At 32.4% G+C, this 16,626-nt stretch overlaps 1 protein-coding gene across 7 annotated transcripts in view; it reads right to left on the bottom strand.

Moving 5' to 3' along the window:
• LOC117170723 (caskin-2) overlaps positions 1-16,626 on the bottom strand; it is a 275,083-nt gene that overhangs the window by 3,199 nt on the left and 255,258 nt on the right. For 3 of the 7 annotated variants that reach the window (XM_033357742.1, XM_033357739.1, XM_033357740.1), the window contains exons 2-6: positions 6,399-6,680; positions 4,955-5,278; positions 4,435-4,772; positions 3,714-4,106; positions 3,146-3,568 (exon numbers count right to left, since the gene is read on the bottom strand). In XM_033357742.1, coding sequence (XP_033213633.1) covers positions 3,146-3,568; positions 3,714-4,106; positions 4,435-4,772; positions 4,955-5,278; positions 6,399-6,672 — 1,752 coding nt within the window. In that variant the 5' untranslated portion in view covers positions 6,673-6,680. Of the gene's footprint in view, positions 1-3,145; positions 3,569-3,713; positions 4,107-4,434; positions 4,773-4,954; positions 5,279-6,398; positions 6,681-6,806; positions 6,928-7,139; positions 7,192-10,022; positions 10,052-16,626 lie in introns of those variants that run through there. The other 4 variants (XM_033357745.1, XM_033357738.1, XM_033357743.1 and 1 more) reach the window with 4 other exon arrangements.

Below are 16,626 nucleotides of genomic sequence, written 5' to 3'. Positions count from 1 at the left end.
ACAAAATGTGTAGCCAGCGAGGGCGCATACTTTGAATAAAATATTTGTTATCATTCTCTTGAAATAAATGTGTTTTCTTCTTGAAAAAATACCGGTTTCATACGTATACACCTGGTATCAGTTGAGATATCTTATAATTTACTATCAACAGTTTCTCATTGAAACTCTAACTAATCTTATCCTCACAGAACTTGTATAAAATCCTATCATACAAAGTTTCGGAAATTTCTATGAAATTCTATCCAGAGAGAAATCTTACACTTTTATATCAACAGATTCTAATCAAATCTCTCCTAAATCTCATCCATACGGAACTCACATCAAATCCTATCTTCTAAAATTTCGGAAATTTTTATTAAATTCACTTCATCGAAAAATCTGTTAGTTTTATTTCAATACTTTGTCATTAAAATTCTATCAAATCTTATTGGTACAGGATATGTATCTAAACCTTTTTTCTAGAATCTAGAATCTTGAAACTTTCTATCCAAATCAAAAATATCCATCTAAAAAATGTCTCTCAAATTATAACCGTGGTAAATTTTACACTTTTCGAAAAAGCTTCTCATTGAAATTCTATCAAATCTTATCCACTTCAGGCTTGTGTCAAATCAAACGTATCAGAATATCAGAAATTTCTATCGAATTGTATCCGTCGAGAAATCTTATTCTTTCCTATCAAAATTTTCTCATTGATAAGATTTGCTAGTTTCAATAAAAAGTTGATGAAAAAAAAGTACATATAAGATAGTAGAACGTTTTAATAGTAGAATGTTTAATAGTATATTTAATAGAAGAACTTTCTAATAGTAGAAATAGTAGAAGGTTTTAAGGGCATGTTGCACGGTGACCGCATGACCAAACCAGTCCTCTGTTATAAAAATGTTTGTTGGTGTTCACCATGTCCAAAGGCAATGATATATCGCTCTTAAAGTTTGGAATATAGGAAATGAGACAATAAATTGCGTTTGTATATTTAGTTCAAGTAATAATTTTGAAAACAATTATCCGAGTAAAAAGTAAATGTGTAAATTATTTTCGTTTGTTTCGGTGCTCACTACATCCACACGGATTGTGATATCGTGTTTGGAATTTGAAAGATTAAATAAAAAACACTAAAGAACGTTTGTATACATCAATATTTTTATAATTTTAAAGAAAGTCTATTTATAAATTGATAAAATAGGATATTACCCCTAGATTTGTAGCACATTGCAGGTAAGGTTTGGTTTGATACATTTCAGATTTTTTGATTAACACATTCGTTGCCAATCAACAAATAAGTATATGCACACACGTAACCTGTCATTATTTTTGGAGCATTTTTAACCGTTTCTAGTGGATAAAAAATGAAACTTTGAACGTCGATGAGGTAGAGATCACGTGAACAAACTTTACCTGCAAAGTGCTAATCCTATTCTATCAATCTATAAATAAACTTTCTTTGAAATTATAAACATATTAATTTATACAAACTTTCTTTAGTACTTTTTATTTAATCTTTCAAATTCTAAACACGATATCTCAATCCTTGTGGACGTAGTGAGCACAAAAGAATGAAAATAATTTTACGCATTTAAGTTTGACCTATATATTTTTTTTCAAAATTACTACCAAAACTAACTATAGAAACGCAATTTATTGTCTCATTTTTTATATTCTAAACTTGAAGAGCGATATATCATTGCCTTTGAGCATGGTGAACACAAAAAAAAATTCATAACCGAGGATTGGTTTAGTCACGTGGTCACCGTAGAACATGCCCTTAAGCTTATGTATTAAAGTGGATAACAATACGGGACGTCAAATTTTATAAAAATGGAATGCTTTTTTATAAAAAAACGTATAGAAATGTATATGAATTAGTGTCACCATGAACAATTGTAGTTTGATATAAATAAATAGCATTTATATCCAAACTTTTGACAAAGATTATTATTCACATTGATAGACTCTCTAGCGAAAGTGTTTGACAGAAGTGTAAGATGATATGAACAAAACATGTCCCCGTTTTTCTTACGTCATCTGTCGTTTCCCTTATTTTGTGAAATAAGTAATCAAAAAGTTGGAGAAAAGTCAGGTTTCGTAAAAAAGTACGGACGATTATTGCTAAACTCGTATCATCTCGTGTGCACTGTTGGTCACTCATGCCCTACGAGACGGCAAAAAATGACACTTTCTGTATTTATCAACAATAGAATTCTAAATTTTATGAAAAGATCTTCTTAATGGAAATTACTGGCATTAAAAAATCGAAAATGGCGGCCATTCAAATTTTAATTTTTAAAAATTAATTTCCTAATTTTTAAACAAAACCTTCTCGAACTTAGTAAATCAAGTAATTGTTTGAAGAAACTATTCAACAGTTTGCGACTACTGAAATTTTTAAAAAAATTCCAAGTGGCGGCTGGTAAAATTTGAAAAAATTGATACATTTTTCAATTGAATGCTCTAAAACTTGTTAAGATGAGCAAGTTTATTATGAGGAACTATGCAATAGTCCTAGAATAAATTCAAGTTCAAGTTCTTTCGAGAACTCGGCGTTTATATTGTTCAAAAGTATAAGAAATGCTAATCAGAATCTGTCACAGCTACATAATTTGTCGCCATATTCGATTTTTTCAACAAAAAAAAAATTATCGACTATCTCACAATTTCTGAAATTAAACTTGATTATCTGATTCAGTTTAAGAGGCTCCCATTAAAAGCCGCAGAATATAATCGCGTTTTTCAAATTAGACAAGATTGGACATTTTACGGAAATTCGGTAGTTATCAATTAATGTATAGTTTCTGAAAATAAACCTGCTTATGTAGCAAAAATTGAGAGGCAATACTTTTTTTTTGTTAAGAAATTTAATGTGAATTTTTTATTGTTGCACATTTTCCCATGTAAATCCAATTAAAAACTTCAAATGTTGTGCGGGAGAGGTGAATATTAACCGATTTGGCTGAAATTTGAAACGCATAATTTTTGTAGTATTTGAAAGACTTTTAACATTGCAAAGTAATTGAAAAAAAATCGAATTTAAATAATCCACCCTGATAAATAAAACTTAATAATTATAAAAAATAATCTCATCACATATGAGATCCAAGTACGTAATTAAAATAAATAAAATAAAAAATACTAGCTCGTTACTCACTTTAAAACTAGCGTCCGATCCGTTACGGTGTTGCAGGGCAAGAGTGGCAATAAGCTCATGTTCTTCGTTAACGTTGACGCTGACACTGCCCCAGGAACGAGACATGGAAGAAGGCGGCCTATTCAGTTGAGGTGGTGTTGATGGAGGAGCCGCTGGGGCAGGAGGTGGAGGATGGTGATGATGATGAAGATGATGATCGTCACACGTGGCAGTCGGTACAGGGCCGCTGCAATCTATCACTACATCTCCTACGTTACCACCGCCGACAACTGCAGAACCCATGTCCCTAGAACTCTGGCGCCTGGGTGGCGAAGGAGGACGTCTCTTCGACAAGTTAGGGCTGCTTTCCAATCCGTACGTCAATTGATATTTGTTGTCGAAATCTCGTGGCAATGATTTAAACTGTCCTGGAGTCGCCATCACCTAATCAAAACAAACATTCTTCATAAATACAAGCGATTTGCAGCGAGGAGAAGAAAATAAACTTCCATACTGTCTTCGAAACTTGGGCAGGAATACCATTATTAAAAATTTGGTTATAAAAAATTTAATATAGCCGAAAAATTACCTTTGCAACTGGCCTTGGTCGAACGAGACAATGTCTAGGTCTGGGAAGTGTTCCGCCTCCAACTTCGATAATAGAACCTTCGTTGGTCGGAGTTAAATCACCGTCTTCATAACTACGCGGTCTCCAGTCTACAGGTTGTGGGTGCACAACTGGTGCAGGCGAGGGTGGATAAGTAACGGGAGCGTCTTCCAAACTTTCGAGAGATTTTCCTCTCGGATTCCCTCGCCCCACTGTATTATAATCCAGCCCAGCTGGCAACGCACCATACATACTCCTCCACGTAGCACAGGAAGTGTTTTCGTTGCCGGTTCTTTGGAAAGATCTAAGTACCGGTGACGTGCAGTCCTCATCCGGCGATGGTAAATCGGGAGCACCTCGTTGAATCACAACATCCTACAAAGTTCAGTCTACAATTAAAGGGTTTCAAGTACGACGCTTCTGTATGAGAGGAGCTCGGGCATTCTTATTATATGGATTCGTCCTCCTTGAAAAACTTTAAAGCTCGGTGGGAGTTCGAATGGAGAGAAAATTGGAAGTTATGAATTTCAAAGTTTTAAGAATTAAGAGATGGTGATAATCTTTAATAACCATTTGCTGCATTCGGAAGTATCTTTTATTGGGTTTTTTTTTCTAGACGATTACTGAAAAACAAATCAGTAGTAGATCCAACTATCTATGTTTTTGAAAGCAGAAGTTAAACATTTACGAACAAGTTAGCTACCTGCGTTTGTCCTGGATGCGGAGGAAGACGAGCCAAATCCAGTGGTTGAATACGCTTTCCGGCACGAATATCTTTAACACGTTTAATGGCCAAAAGCAGCTTTTTCTGATGACCGAGTCGAACGATGCCGATGTCCTCAAGATCCTCCCATGTGAGAGTCGTGACATCCTCGACTGAACGCATACCCTGTTGATGAAGAGCTCCGAGATATTCCTCGAGTCTTAATAACCTGAGCCACTCTTCCAGCGATCCCGGAACATGCTCCGGCAATCCATCTCCTATATTTAAATTATCTATTTCCGCCTTCAGTCGTTTCCTGTGGTTCGGCTTCTTAATACCTGAAAAACAATCATTCATGTTATTTCTTTCAAATTTGTGATTTTAGGAAGGTCAAACCAAACAAAACTTGATTGTTCAGTGAATTACTTGTGCAAAACAAAGAATAAAATTCTTGAAACACATTTATCTCCAAGTTCCGAGAACATGATATCAATTTTGATATTTTTTAAATTGTGCTTGCCTATTGCCGTGAGATCCTCAGGAGTCATTCTGGTTATAGTAGCGAGATCATAACCAGCTGAAGCAAATAAAGGAAAGTACTCTTCAAATTGCAGCTCGGTCAGCCAGGCATGAACGACATCAAGATCTCCGGGCCTGTCGGGATGACTTCCAAGGGAACTAATCGAGCACCTAGGCGATGATGTGAGTGCACCGTGTCCTCTCGGACCTAAATGATATCCGGAAGCTCTTCCAGAATCAAGCGACGCTGTCGAATGCCTCGAACCAGATCCTGAACCTGAACTCCCTGGGCTATCTCTTCCGGGGCTTTGTGTCATGTCGATACCTATAAGAAAACTTGTCCTAAGTACACAATCACGTTTCGCCTATTCATCAATTTTATGTGATACTCATGCAATCAGTTCAGCTTTATTGTCAGTACATTTATCGTCAATTACAAAACGCTGAGTGCGGAAATCACTTTTAATTATGTAATCACGTGGAATCTTTGTTTACAGGTTTTCAAGGACTATTTCATTTGTAAAAAAAATATATATATATTTTCGATTCAAATCTATCAGTGAAGTAGGTTAAGCGAATACGAGTACCTTCGATTTATCACGTATAGATCAAATTTTTATCCAAGAAATATTTTAGTTAGCCCGATATGGAGAGTCTGTGCAATCTAACAATCTTATAGATAAGTGTTCACTGTTCATGGAAAGTGTACGCATGTCGGTGGAATGAAATAATATAGCACAATTGGATCGTAAACAACATTAAAGAGGTCGATAATTATTCTTAGTTATAATTAAGATAAAAAGAGATGAGTTTCTTCATATTGTGCTGCTACTAAAACTTAATAGAAAACTACCAACTGACTTCCAAGTAAGGCTTACTAAGGAAATTAATCGTTTTCTACAAAAGACTAGTATGCGTATACTAAAGTCATTGGTAAACATCTTCACTCTATTTCATATATGCTGTATATGGACTGCTATAATAAGTCTAAAAAATGTTACTTTTAGAATCATTTTTTACGCATTTTTAATTCTAAAAATTTGCAAGAGCTTGCTCAGTTTCATTTGCTTTAGAATAATTTATGTTCCACGAGATTCTTATGTATTTTGTATAAATTTTCAATGGAACATCTGTTCCATTCTTGGCACGTTTTCGAAAATATATACAAAAAAATATAGGTTCGAGGCTAGAGTGCAATTAAATATAAGATAGATCTTAAGGTTTAAATTTTTTAAATGCAGGTATTTCAAAAGTTAAATATATAAATTTTCCATTTTAACCTAGTTTTCTTCATTAGAGATTTACTTCAAGAAATTAAAAATTAACTTAGTCCTGCAAGTGCATATTTAACTAAAAACTGATTATGAGGTTCCGAATGTCTGGTAGAAACCAGTTTTTCATTGACCGCATACTAATTTCTAACTGTAACCGCATGTCGCACGTACCTTGATCCTCGGCGTGGGTGTATTTGCCGACGATCGGAGGGAAAGCGAAACCAGGGTGAGTGAAAATGGGCCCCGGACTCTTCCCAGACGGCATCCCGTAGGAACCGTCGTCGACGGCTCCTCCGCCACCGGTACCACTGGACAAAAAACATCCATCTTCACTGCTAGCGTATCCTGCCGATCCAAAGGAAGAGCCGGAATGCCGGAATACGTCAGGGACGGCCGGTGGTGCTACTTTCTTCACCTGGGTCACAGCTTTCGATGGCCGGCTCATACCGCCAACTGTAATAAAACAAATTAACAAAAATTAGCAAACCTTCTCGCTTATCCACACAATTTACACAAACGTTCGCTCACTGATATTACTAAGAAATAAAACCTTCAATCTCATGCATAATTCCTAAGTACCTCAATATTTTTTAGAATCATCCACTTACACATTTAATATATGCGAATACCAAACGTTTCGGTACAATGCGTACCTATTTCAAAAGGTTTTAACCTGAATAATTCTATTTTTACAATTAATGATATTAAGAAGAAAAAATCATGATAAATAATTACGTAACTTAATATAAATTTACACGAGTTATCCAAGTTTAGACGAGTCATAAGGTTATACTAAAGTCTCATAAATAAATGAGACTTTAATCGATTAAGGGATACATTTTAAAGAATTTAAAAAAGTAAACTTTATCGTAGGTTAGGACGGATGAACAGAAATTGACAGTTTAGAAATACCTTCAGACAGTGTACGTAATGAACGTTGACAAAGCAATGGACGAGTTTTCATTGAAACTTCTGATGAGGAAGCGTGAAACAAAATTTAAATTTGGAAGTAAGAAATTTTTGTTACTAAACAAATGACATTATTTTATAACCCTTTAATAAATTTTACTAATATTTAGAATTTCATTGTGTAAATTAACTAAAATCTTTTGAAATTTGTTTATAAAAATATACTCAATAATACGCCGTTGATACGTGTTTATTTCTGTGGCTAATATTTTCATATTATCAATATTATCACAATCTCTTTTGTGCTAAGAAATTCTGGTTTTTAATCTCTGGCCGTTTCACCTATATAAGCTTTATTGCAACATTTACAATTAATAAGATAAATAACACCAGATACATTTTCAATGGAATCAATGTCTTTCTTATTCATCAAATAATTATCTAAAGTATTTGTATTTTTGAAATAAACGTTGATATTAAATTTTTTAAGTGGATTCCTTAACCGTTCAGATAAACCCTGAATGTAAGGTAAGGTAACATTTAAATTAAATCTATTGTGAGTATCACGCCATTTGTTTTTTTATTACTGTTACTGTAAATCTGATGAATGCGTCCTGTAATAATATCGTTTACTAACTCGAGCGGATAAACATTATGTACTAAAGTTGTTTTTAATTGATTTAAATTTTCTTTTTTAAATTGGATATCACTTTATTTAACACATCTATCTACTAAACCTTTAATTAAACCAATTTTGTGACAAAATAAGTGGCAAGATCACAATGAATTAATGAAACATTAGAATTTTTCAATATTAAATAATTTAATGCCAGTTTTATACCACATTCAAAAATATTCTGCTTTTTAATGTTATGAAAAAACATATGGTCGTGCTTTCTCAATGTTAAGGCGGCAGTTTCACATCGTAAATTAAGCGAAAGACGGCAAAAATTGTGCTTATCAATACATGTGCATTAATTGATGCTCAATGATCGATGCTCTCAAATTACATTGACAAGAATTTTCAGAAATCAACCTCCTTTACTGAAAAAATACCCTCAGCTTTATTATGCAAAAAAAAATTACAAATTTAGCATCACTTTTATCAACAGACAGAATCCATTTTAAATCAAGGACAAAATAATTATGTTTTTTTTAGAGGAAGTTAGGCGACGCAAAAAATTATAAAATGATATTTTTAGAAAAAAATTCTCCCGATCTCAAAATTGGTTTACCAGCATAAAACTGATAAGATGCCTTATTCATATTAACAGAAGTGTTGAACTATTTTTGGGGCCGGGAGAATTTACTTACCTACAAACAGCATTTTATAATTTTTTGCGAAACGATCAATGATATCACAAAAGGGACACAAAGTATTTTTCATCGAACTTTTTTAAACGTGTACATTTTTATTTCATGATTTTTTCGTGTCAATACGGTCAAAAGTTAAAGAGGTTTAAAGTAAAAATTTGGGTTTTTTTTAAACAGAGCACAAAATTCAAATATGTACGCATAACTTCAGAGACAATTTTTTTCAAAAATTGAAAACATATATATCGCATAAATTCCTCTAAAAAAACACATTTTTTCCTTGATAGATTTTGCGACTTAAAGCGATCTATCTGTCTAATTTCAAATAGATTCAGTCTTATGATATAATTAACGCGAAATATATAATTTTCGTATAAGGGTGCCTGAGGGTTAATTTTTAAAACTTTTACCTACACTTACGTGTAACCCGGAAAAAGCACAAATTTCGGATATACTTTTTTTCGATGTTCACTGCAAGAGATTGATTTTGAAAAATTATTTTTGATGTTTTTGGACAGCCCAAAATGAAATCAAAACTTTCTCGTACTTAATTTCATGTCAAGCAATGTAAGTCAAAATACAACTCTACTATGTGAATTACAAAATTTAACACAGTCATTTTTAATTGTATTTTACGTTAATTTTTATCAATGTATTGAAATTTATTTTTCACGTATGTATAGTTAAAATATCAAAAACTTCATGTAATTTTTTTCAATTTTTGACATTGATAATTTTAAAGTTGTCAATAAGAGTTACGCCATGAAAGAGAAACGCAGAGCCCGCACAGATTTAATCTTTTCGCTAACTTGCATAAGCTTTATCATGGGACAAGCTGTGTTTCTTTCCATTCTCTTTTTAAATATGTAGAACTGTTTTGGAGGGGCCTTCGTAAATTGCACCATTAGAAGACGAATTTGTTTGAAACAAACAACACAATTTATTTGAATTCATATAATTGAATCAAACAAATTTTTTGCTTCAATTAAAAAAAGGTTCATTTAATTTTAAGAAATGGAACCTATTTGCCTTATTCACTGAAAGAAAGAAATGTTTCAGTACAATTTTTTGATTTAAATAAAAAATTGACTCTTATTGAACAATGCATTTGTTTAAAATCTGTTTATTCGAATTCATAAACATATTTATTTGATTCAAACAAAAAATACAGTACAAAGCAGTACTACAAAGTGCCGCTAGGCGTGCTGAAGCGCTGCCGGCGGTTCTAAGGGACTAACCTCGAATCTAAATTACACTGTAAAAAATTTCTACTGTAATTTTACCACGTTGAATTAGGGTTCGATTATTACCAACGTGTAAGGTTGGGTATTCACGAAAGTCGGGAATATTTCAATCTGCCTTGTGATTTTACCTTTAGATTATGTGAAATCCCCACTCGGTGTTGTAAATTTACTAATGATTGTGAATTTATAGGTTATGGTAACTTTCCCGGATTAAGTGTATAAAATTTCCAGGTTGCGGAATTTTTCCTTACATTTGACAACAATGAAATAACATGGACAAGTACGATTATGCTGTTTTTTTTCAATATGTTAAAATCGCTACACTTACCTTAACATACCCTTTTTCTGTTTTGAATGAAATCAACAAGTGCTCGTTTGGAAAAACATATCTTATCATGATTGCTGAAGATTTATGATGCAGAAGTCTTGAGGCTTGCTTATACCATCTTTGGCCTCTAGAGTCCTCTCCGTGGGAGATTTAAAGTGGAATTTAAAATAAAATATTAATCAAAAACCATTGTTAAAAATGTAGGTCATTTTATTTATTATTTGATTTTGAATTTAAAAAATATATTTTTACTTCAATCTGTATTGAGAAAATATTTAAAAAGTAAACAATATATTTATTTCAAATATTTAATTCAGAAAAAAATTTTAATTAACTTGTAATTTTTTCCATTTTCCATAGTGTTGGAATTCTCTGCATACGTATTGGATAATTTCCATTTCTTTTTGATAACTTTACGTGTACATTCTGACATATTTCATATCGTATTGGATTTTCAAAAACTGTTGCGATTTTACTATTTTAGGAAATTCCCAACGTTGAATGTGGGCTCGATTATTACCAACGTTCAAGGTAGGTTTATCACAGAATTTAGGTTATGTTACGATGTGTAGCGTTGTTATTTCACAAGCTTGTGTAGAATCCCTAATCTCAATGTGGAAAAGTGACCACGCTTTAAAGTGGTAATATTACCGAAAATTGTATTCGTAAAATTACAAATGCTTGTGAATGTCGTTTTTATTTTTTACAGTGTAATTTATCATGTGATTTATTTGATGGCATTCGTATTTTTTTGAGTATTGTATTATTCTAAAGGTTCTGATTTACTATAAAATCATAAATTATTTAAAAAATGGGCGCAATATAATTATTACTGTATACTTGAAAACAGGACCACTTATATATGCATTCAGTTTAAATGTCCAACTCTGATTCATTTCTCATTATTCTAATTTATGATTGTTCAATACAGAAATGAGAAGCACAGAGTTAAAAATTAACCAGAATTGGCATTCGGATTGCATAAGTGTTTCCGCTTTTACATGTACAATGATATTTATAATAAGCAATAAACATATTATCGAGCTGATACATTATTTTTATCAATAATTCTCAATTTTGAGGTAAAGTGTAAAAAAAAGATTTACTTCACTTGAACAAAATCTTTAATTAATTAAAAATATATATATGCAATGTAAATAAGAACTTTACTTATTTTAAACAAGAAATTTATTTAAACAAACCAAAAATTTATTTGAACCAATCAAATAAGGACGAACAAAAAATTTATTTGAATCAAACAAACATTTGTTTGCCCCCATATTAAAGAAATAATTTGTTTGATTCAAACAAACATTTTTCTCAGTGTGCACGGAGAAAAAGATATCGCACAATAATATTGCAAAATCTCTATATTGCAAGAAAGCGCAATATGGTAACGTGTAAGTAGGTCTCGGAGCTTTGTACGATATCATAATGCACTAATATCACAGAAAAAAATTAAGTTAAATTTTGTTGCTGTTTTCTGCTACGGCGTCCTTGACTGTAATGGGGAAAAAGGTAAAGTATGAGTGGCTTCGAGATATAAATCGGGACACCAGATTAATACAATCAAAGAAAAAAGTTAAAATTTGCTGCAGTTATAAGACTTGCAATGGGAGAAAATTAAAATATATTCGGCGGAAGTTTCACCGAGGTTACGAGAATAATTCTGATCTCGTCTGCTGCGTCACGCTGAAGTGATGAAATTTCGGTAAAACATGTAGAATCAGCAGCAGATAACACGAGAAAAATTTGTTCTTACTGATATATCTCCTCCGAAGTAAATGACAGTATCGTAGACGAACTAGAACTTATTTAATACCATTTAGCAAAAGCGCAAAAAGTAACTGACAGATGGGAATCCCCATTTCTTTCCAATTTAATTAAGTTAAACGACACTGGACAGCGCTGGCGTCGTAATTGTCGCTACATCTCGAATAAAAATGGAGCGATTATAAGACGAAAGATTATCCAGGAAAAGTTAAAAATCGGAAATTATCTTCGATTCATGTAAAATTTATCTGACAAGGTTGATTTTTCTTTGGGCGAATCTTTCACCTGGAATCGATGTCAACCTTATCTTTAATTTTTTCTGTGATCGCTTGTTCACTTCTCCAACCCTCGGGAAATCACATAAGAAGAAATATAATGTGACAGCGTAATAAACTTAAATTCTTCTGTTATAGACTGCACAATTATGCGGTATATAATGTAAAAACTTGCAATGTACGATATCACGATTTTGCGCTATTATAATGCGATAATTACGATATATAGCGCAGAAATTACGGTATATATTGTAATTCATGCGATATAGTTTTCTCAGTGTGGTTCCTTTACCCTATATAATATTTCAAAATGTTTAAAATATTTATCTTTCGAAGCATTCCAATTTTGTTATTTTGCATGAAAAAACCGTGAAGGCAATAATATTTGGATTTTACTTTTACTGACTTTTTCTCAATAACGTAACACTGGCTACAGATAAACTCTACCAGTTCGCACAACGCCGCCAAAAGTCAAAAGCACGAAAAATTATATTTCTCTCGTTATTCCAATGTGAATAATTTTTTTTGTAGCGTAGACCTCATCAAAAATTATAATAATAAATACAACTTTTGACGCTGAACAGAATAAAATTAAAAAATATTCGCTTGAAAATAACGAGAAATTGCATTTTTACATTCTCATCAGAGAAGGTATTAGATTTGTGTAAAATTTGACCCCCCCCCCCTCTTAGTTGTGGTAAAATGTCCACGTTTTGAGACCCCCTGAACCCGAAAAACAGGTTTTTATGAATGCGTCTGTATGTATGCCTGTCTGTGTACGCGATAACTTTTGAAAAAATTAATCTATTAGATTGGCCTTTGGTATACTCGTTTAGGGTCCTAAACTAAAGGTCAAGTTCGTTAGCCAGCGATTTTGGCTAAAAATTCAAATTGAGGGCACATTTTGAATATTTTCGAGACAATTTTTTTTTAATTTAAAAATTCGTTGTACGGTTATTCATAGTATTCAAAAAGCCGAACAATTTATCCAAATGTCTTTTTTCAAAAAATCAAAAATTACCAGAGTTATAGCATTTACAAAATTCCAAAGAACACTAAAATGAACATTTCAAGCCAAATAAAGCACGATATGAATAAAAGTCAGGAGAAAAATGTTGCTTTTTGAATGCCCTACAAGATTATCATAAGCAATTTTGAAATTTTCTTGAAAAATCAAAAATTCAAATTTTGACAGCATACAAAATAATGAAAAATTACATTTTTCGGCCAAACTATGCAAAATACGGTAAAAGATGAGTACACAAAAATTGTGCATTTGGAAAAGATGTACAAATTTGTTATCAACCACTTTTTGATAGGATACGTAGTTTTGGCTTTAATCATGAAAAACATCATTAACAATAAAAAATCTGCCCGTTGCGTGGGTACATTCTTATCACAACATTTGTCTTTTAATTTCTTTTTCGTCTCGTATGCGGGGTTCCAAAAATTTTAATTTTTTATGTTTTTATTGATATTTTTTACGTTTAAAACTAAAAACAGAACTATCAAAAAATTATTAGCCCACGTTTTGAGACTCCCTGAATCCAACAAACAGGTTTTTACAAATGTGTCTGTCTGTATGACACAAAAAATGATCAAAAATCAAAAAATTGCATTTTGCGGTCAAACTATGTAAGATAGGGAAAAAATTATAAGAAAAACATTGTGCACCCAAAAAAATATCTACAAATTTATTATTAATCACTTTTTATAAGACACGTGGTTTTTGTGTTATTTATAAAAAAACATTGAAATACAAAAAGTAAATTTTTCTACACACGACACAGGATAAGAAAAAATAAATAGATAACATTTTTTCGCCGAAAGTAGAGCAAACAAATTTTTATTAATGTTTTTTTTACATTCTCATGATAGAAAGTATTAGATTCCAGTCAAATTTGACACCTCCCCCCCCCCAGCTTTTGTCAAATGTCCACGTTTTGACACCCCCTGAATCTGAAAAATAGATTTTTACAAATGTGTCTGCCTGTCGGTCTGTCTGTATGCCTGTCTGTCTGTGAGCAAGATAACTTTTGAAAAAATCATTCTATTAGATTGGCCTCTGGTACACTTTTTTAGTGTTCTGAGCTAAAGGTCAAGTACGTTTGCCAGTTATTTTAGATATAAAATTCAAAAAGTGAGCCCATCCAAAAGACACACGAAAATGAACGTTTTAAGCCAAATAACGGACAATATGAAAAAAAGGAAAGAAAAGAAAAAGTTTGATTTCTAAATTCCCTACATGATTATCACAGTAACTTTTTGAATTTTCTTGCAAAATAAAAATTTCAAATTTTGACAGCGTACAAAATAATGGAAAATCCAAAAATTACACTTTCTCATGCAACAATTTCAGAGTATTTCAAAGATTTTCAAATATATAAATGCATTTAAAAAAGTAAGTTATGCATTATAATAATATACATTTATGAGAATGATATAAAATTTCAGGGATAAACTCGAATGCGAAGCACGAGATACGCGATGAAAATGTGTTCGTTAAAGCCGAAGGAGCTTTAACAAAAGAGAATTCACAATCACCAAATTACTGTTGTCCATGCTTTCACCTTAAGTTTTAAAAAGTCCATACACAAAGGTTGAGTGCGTAGCGCGAGGTAAAAACATTATCGAGCACGAAGCGCGAAACCAACATTTGTGAGCCATTTTGGCACCCACAATAAACTTTACAGACCTCTCCTCCCTCCAAAAAAGGAAATACTGAAATTTTGCATTTTGATGTCCCCTAATGTGCAGTTGTTATCGCCCAGAATCAAATATTGGCCACATTCTGCCTGCTTTGCATGCATGAATAGTTGCGTTTTCAAGGGGGGTCGGACAAAAAAACAAATGACTTCGTTTACGGGAGTCGCTTATCATTGTTTATTTTTATATGAGCTGCCTGAAGAAAGGATTTACTTTGAGCGTGGGCCTAAAAAACGCGCTGTCCCAGTCAAGTTGTAAGTTTTCGGGCGCACCATCCCACACTTACGAAATCGGGCTAAGTTCTTTCTCAAATCCGATTTCACCGTGTGCAATAAAAATGTTGGACGCATGCAACAATATTGGAGACATCTTACACATCACAAGTAAAAGCGTTAGTTACGACTATGCATCGAAGATAAGGGTCGGTGGGGGAGAACTGGGATTCTAGCATCCATGTTCTTCACGTCAAAATGCGGCTGCCTGGACATGAAACAGGTTCTCATTGGCGTAGGATGAGTCTAAATTTAAATTCAACCACTTCCTTCGCCTCCTCTGGAAAAGTTGATTCGTAACAAAGTGCAAGACGGCCAAAGGCGAAATTGTAAAAACAGTAATGTTGTTTATTGGACATTCTTTTTATTTAAAAAATATAGCATTTTATTCTTAATCTTGCAGAAATATCTTGAGAGCATGTACTTGAGTTTCACGTGACCATTTCTGTTAATTGAAATAACTTACACATTAACTATAATAATTCGAATATATTTGTAAAAAGACGGAGGTATAAAGGAAGGAAAGGCGAACGTTTTTCTGACATGGAAGATTCATTCCAGCCATTAGTTTATGAGAAAATGACTGAATACCTTATTCTCAAATACAATAGATACAAAACCGATATTTAATTTAGGAATCCGTTCAGAAAAAAATTCGAATAAATGATTTGACTTAAACAAACTGTATATTTACTTGTTTTAATAAAAAAATATGCATTAAAATTATTTTTTCAAATCAATAATTATAAAAGGCACCATCCATAATTTGAGTAACACTTGTGGGAAGGAAGTTAGCCTCGTATTACTTAACGGCAAATAACTACAGAGAAAAGTAGAAAAATTGTTACATAGGATGGGGGGGGGGGGGTTTAAATTGTCGAAAAATTGAGATACGCAGTTTATGGATAGTCTTTAAGTGACATTGCTGATTAAGATAGAGATAATTCTGGTATATATTATATCTTTACGGCTCCATTACTTATGCATAACTACTTTTAATTGAGTTTTTTTAAACCAAATAAGTAAAAGTTTATGGACAAAATTGGACAATTCAAATTTATTATTGAAACAGAATTATAATGCATATTTTAAAATCCAGTTGGAACAATATGAATGGCTTAAACAAAACTTGGAAAAAATATTTCGTTCATTTGAAAGTTCGGAATTTTCAGTGCATTGATTTTTCTTATAATCAAATTATCAAGAATTTTCATTCATTAATCACTTAAATGTTGAGCTATTGATACTATATCGAAATGAATAATGTAAATATTAAAATAACAATTGCAAAATAAATAATTATGATCCGAAATATGTTTACCCATGTATCCTTAGGTTGCTATTTCAAAAACTGCTAAGAAATAAATATTGCATAGTGGGTATATTCTCCTCAATTTTATTAATATTATTATCAAGATTTGATTAACTTTGAAATTGAATGTAGAGTAAGTCTGTGTTCACCCTCACCCTCTGATGCATGTACGAGGGTGGATTGATAAGTTTCCGGCCTGACCAAGAAAAACAACGTTTTTAAGAATTTTTTTTTTTATTTCTCAACATAATCTCCTCCAAGGCTGA

Source organism: Belonocnema kinseyi, chromosome 4 (assembly GCF_010883055.1).
Source record: "Belonocnema kinseyi isolate 2016_QV_RU_SX_M_011 chromosome 4, B_treatae_v1, whole genome shotgun sequence".
In the NCBI taxonomy this organism is placed as follows: domain Eukaryota; kingdom Metazoa; phylum Arthropoda; class Insecta; order Hymenoptera; family Cynipidae; genus Belonocnema; species Belonocnema kinseyi.
Note: the sequence above shows the minus strand (reverse complement) of the source record. Positions and strands in the feature narration are given on the sequence as shown.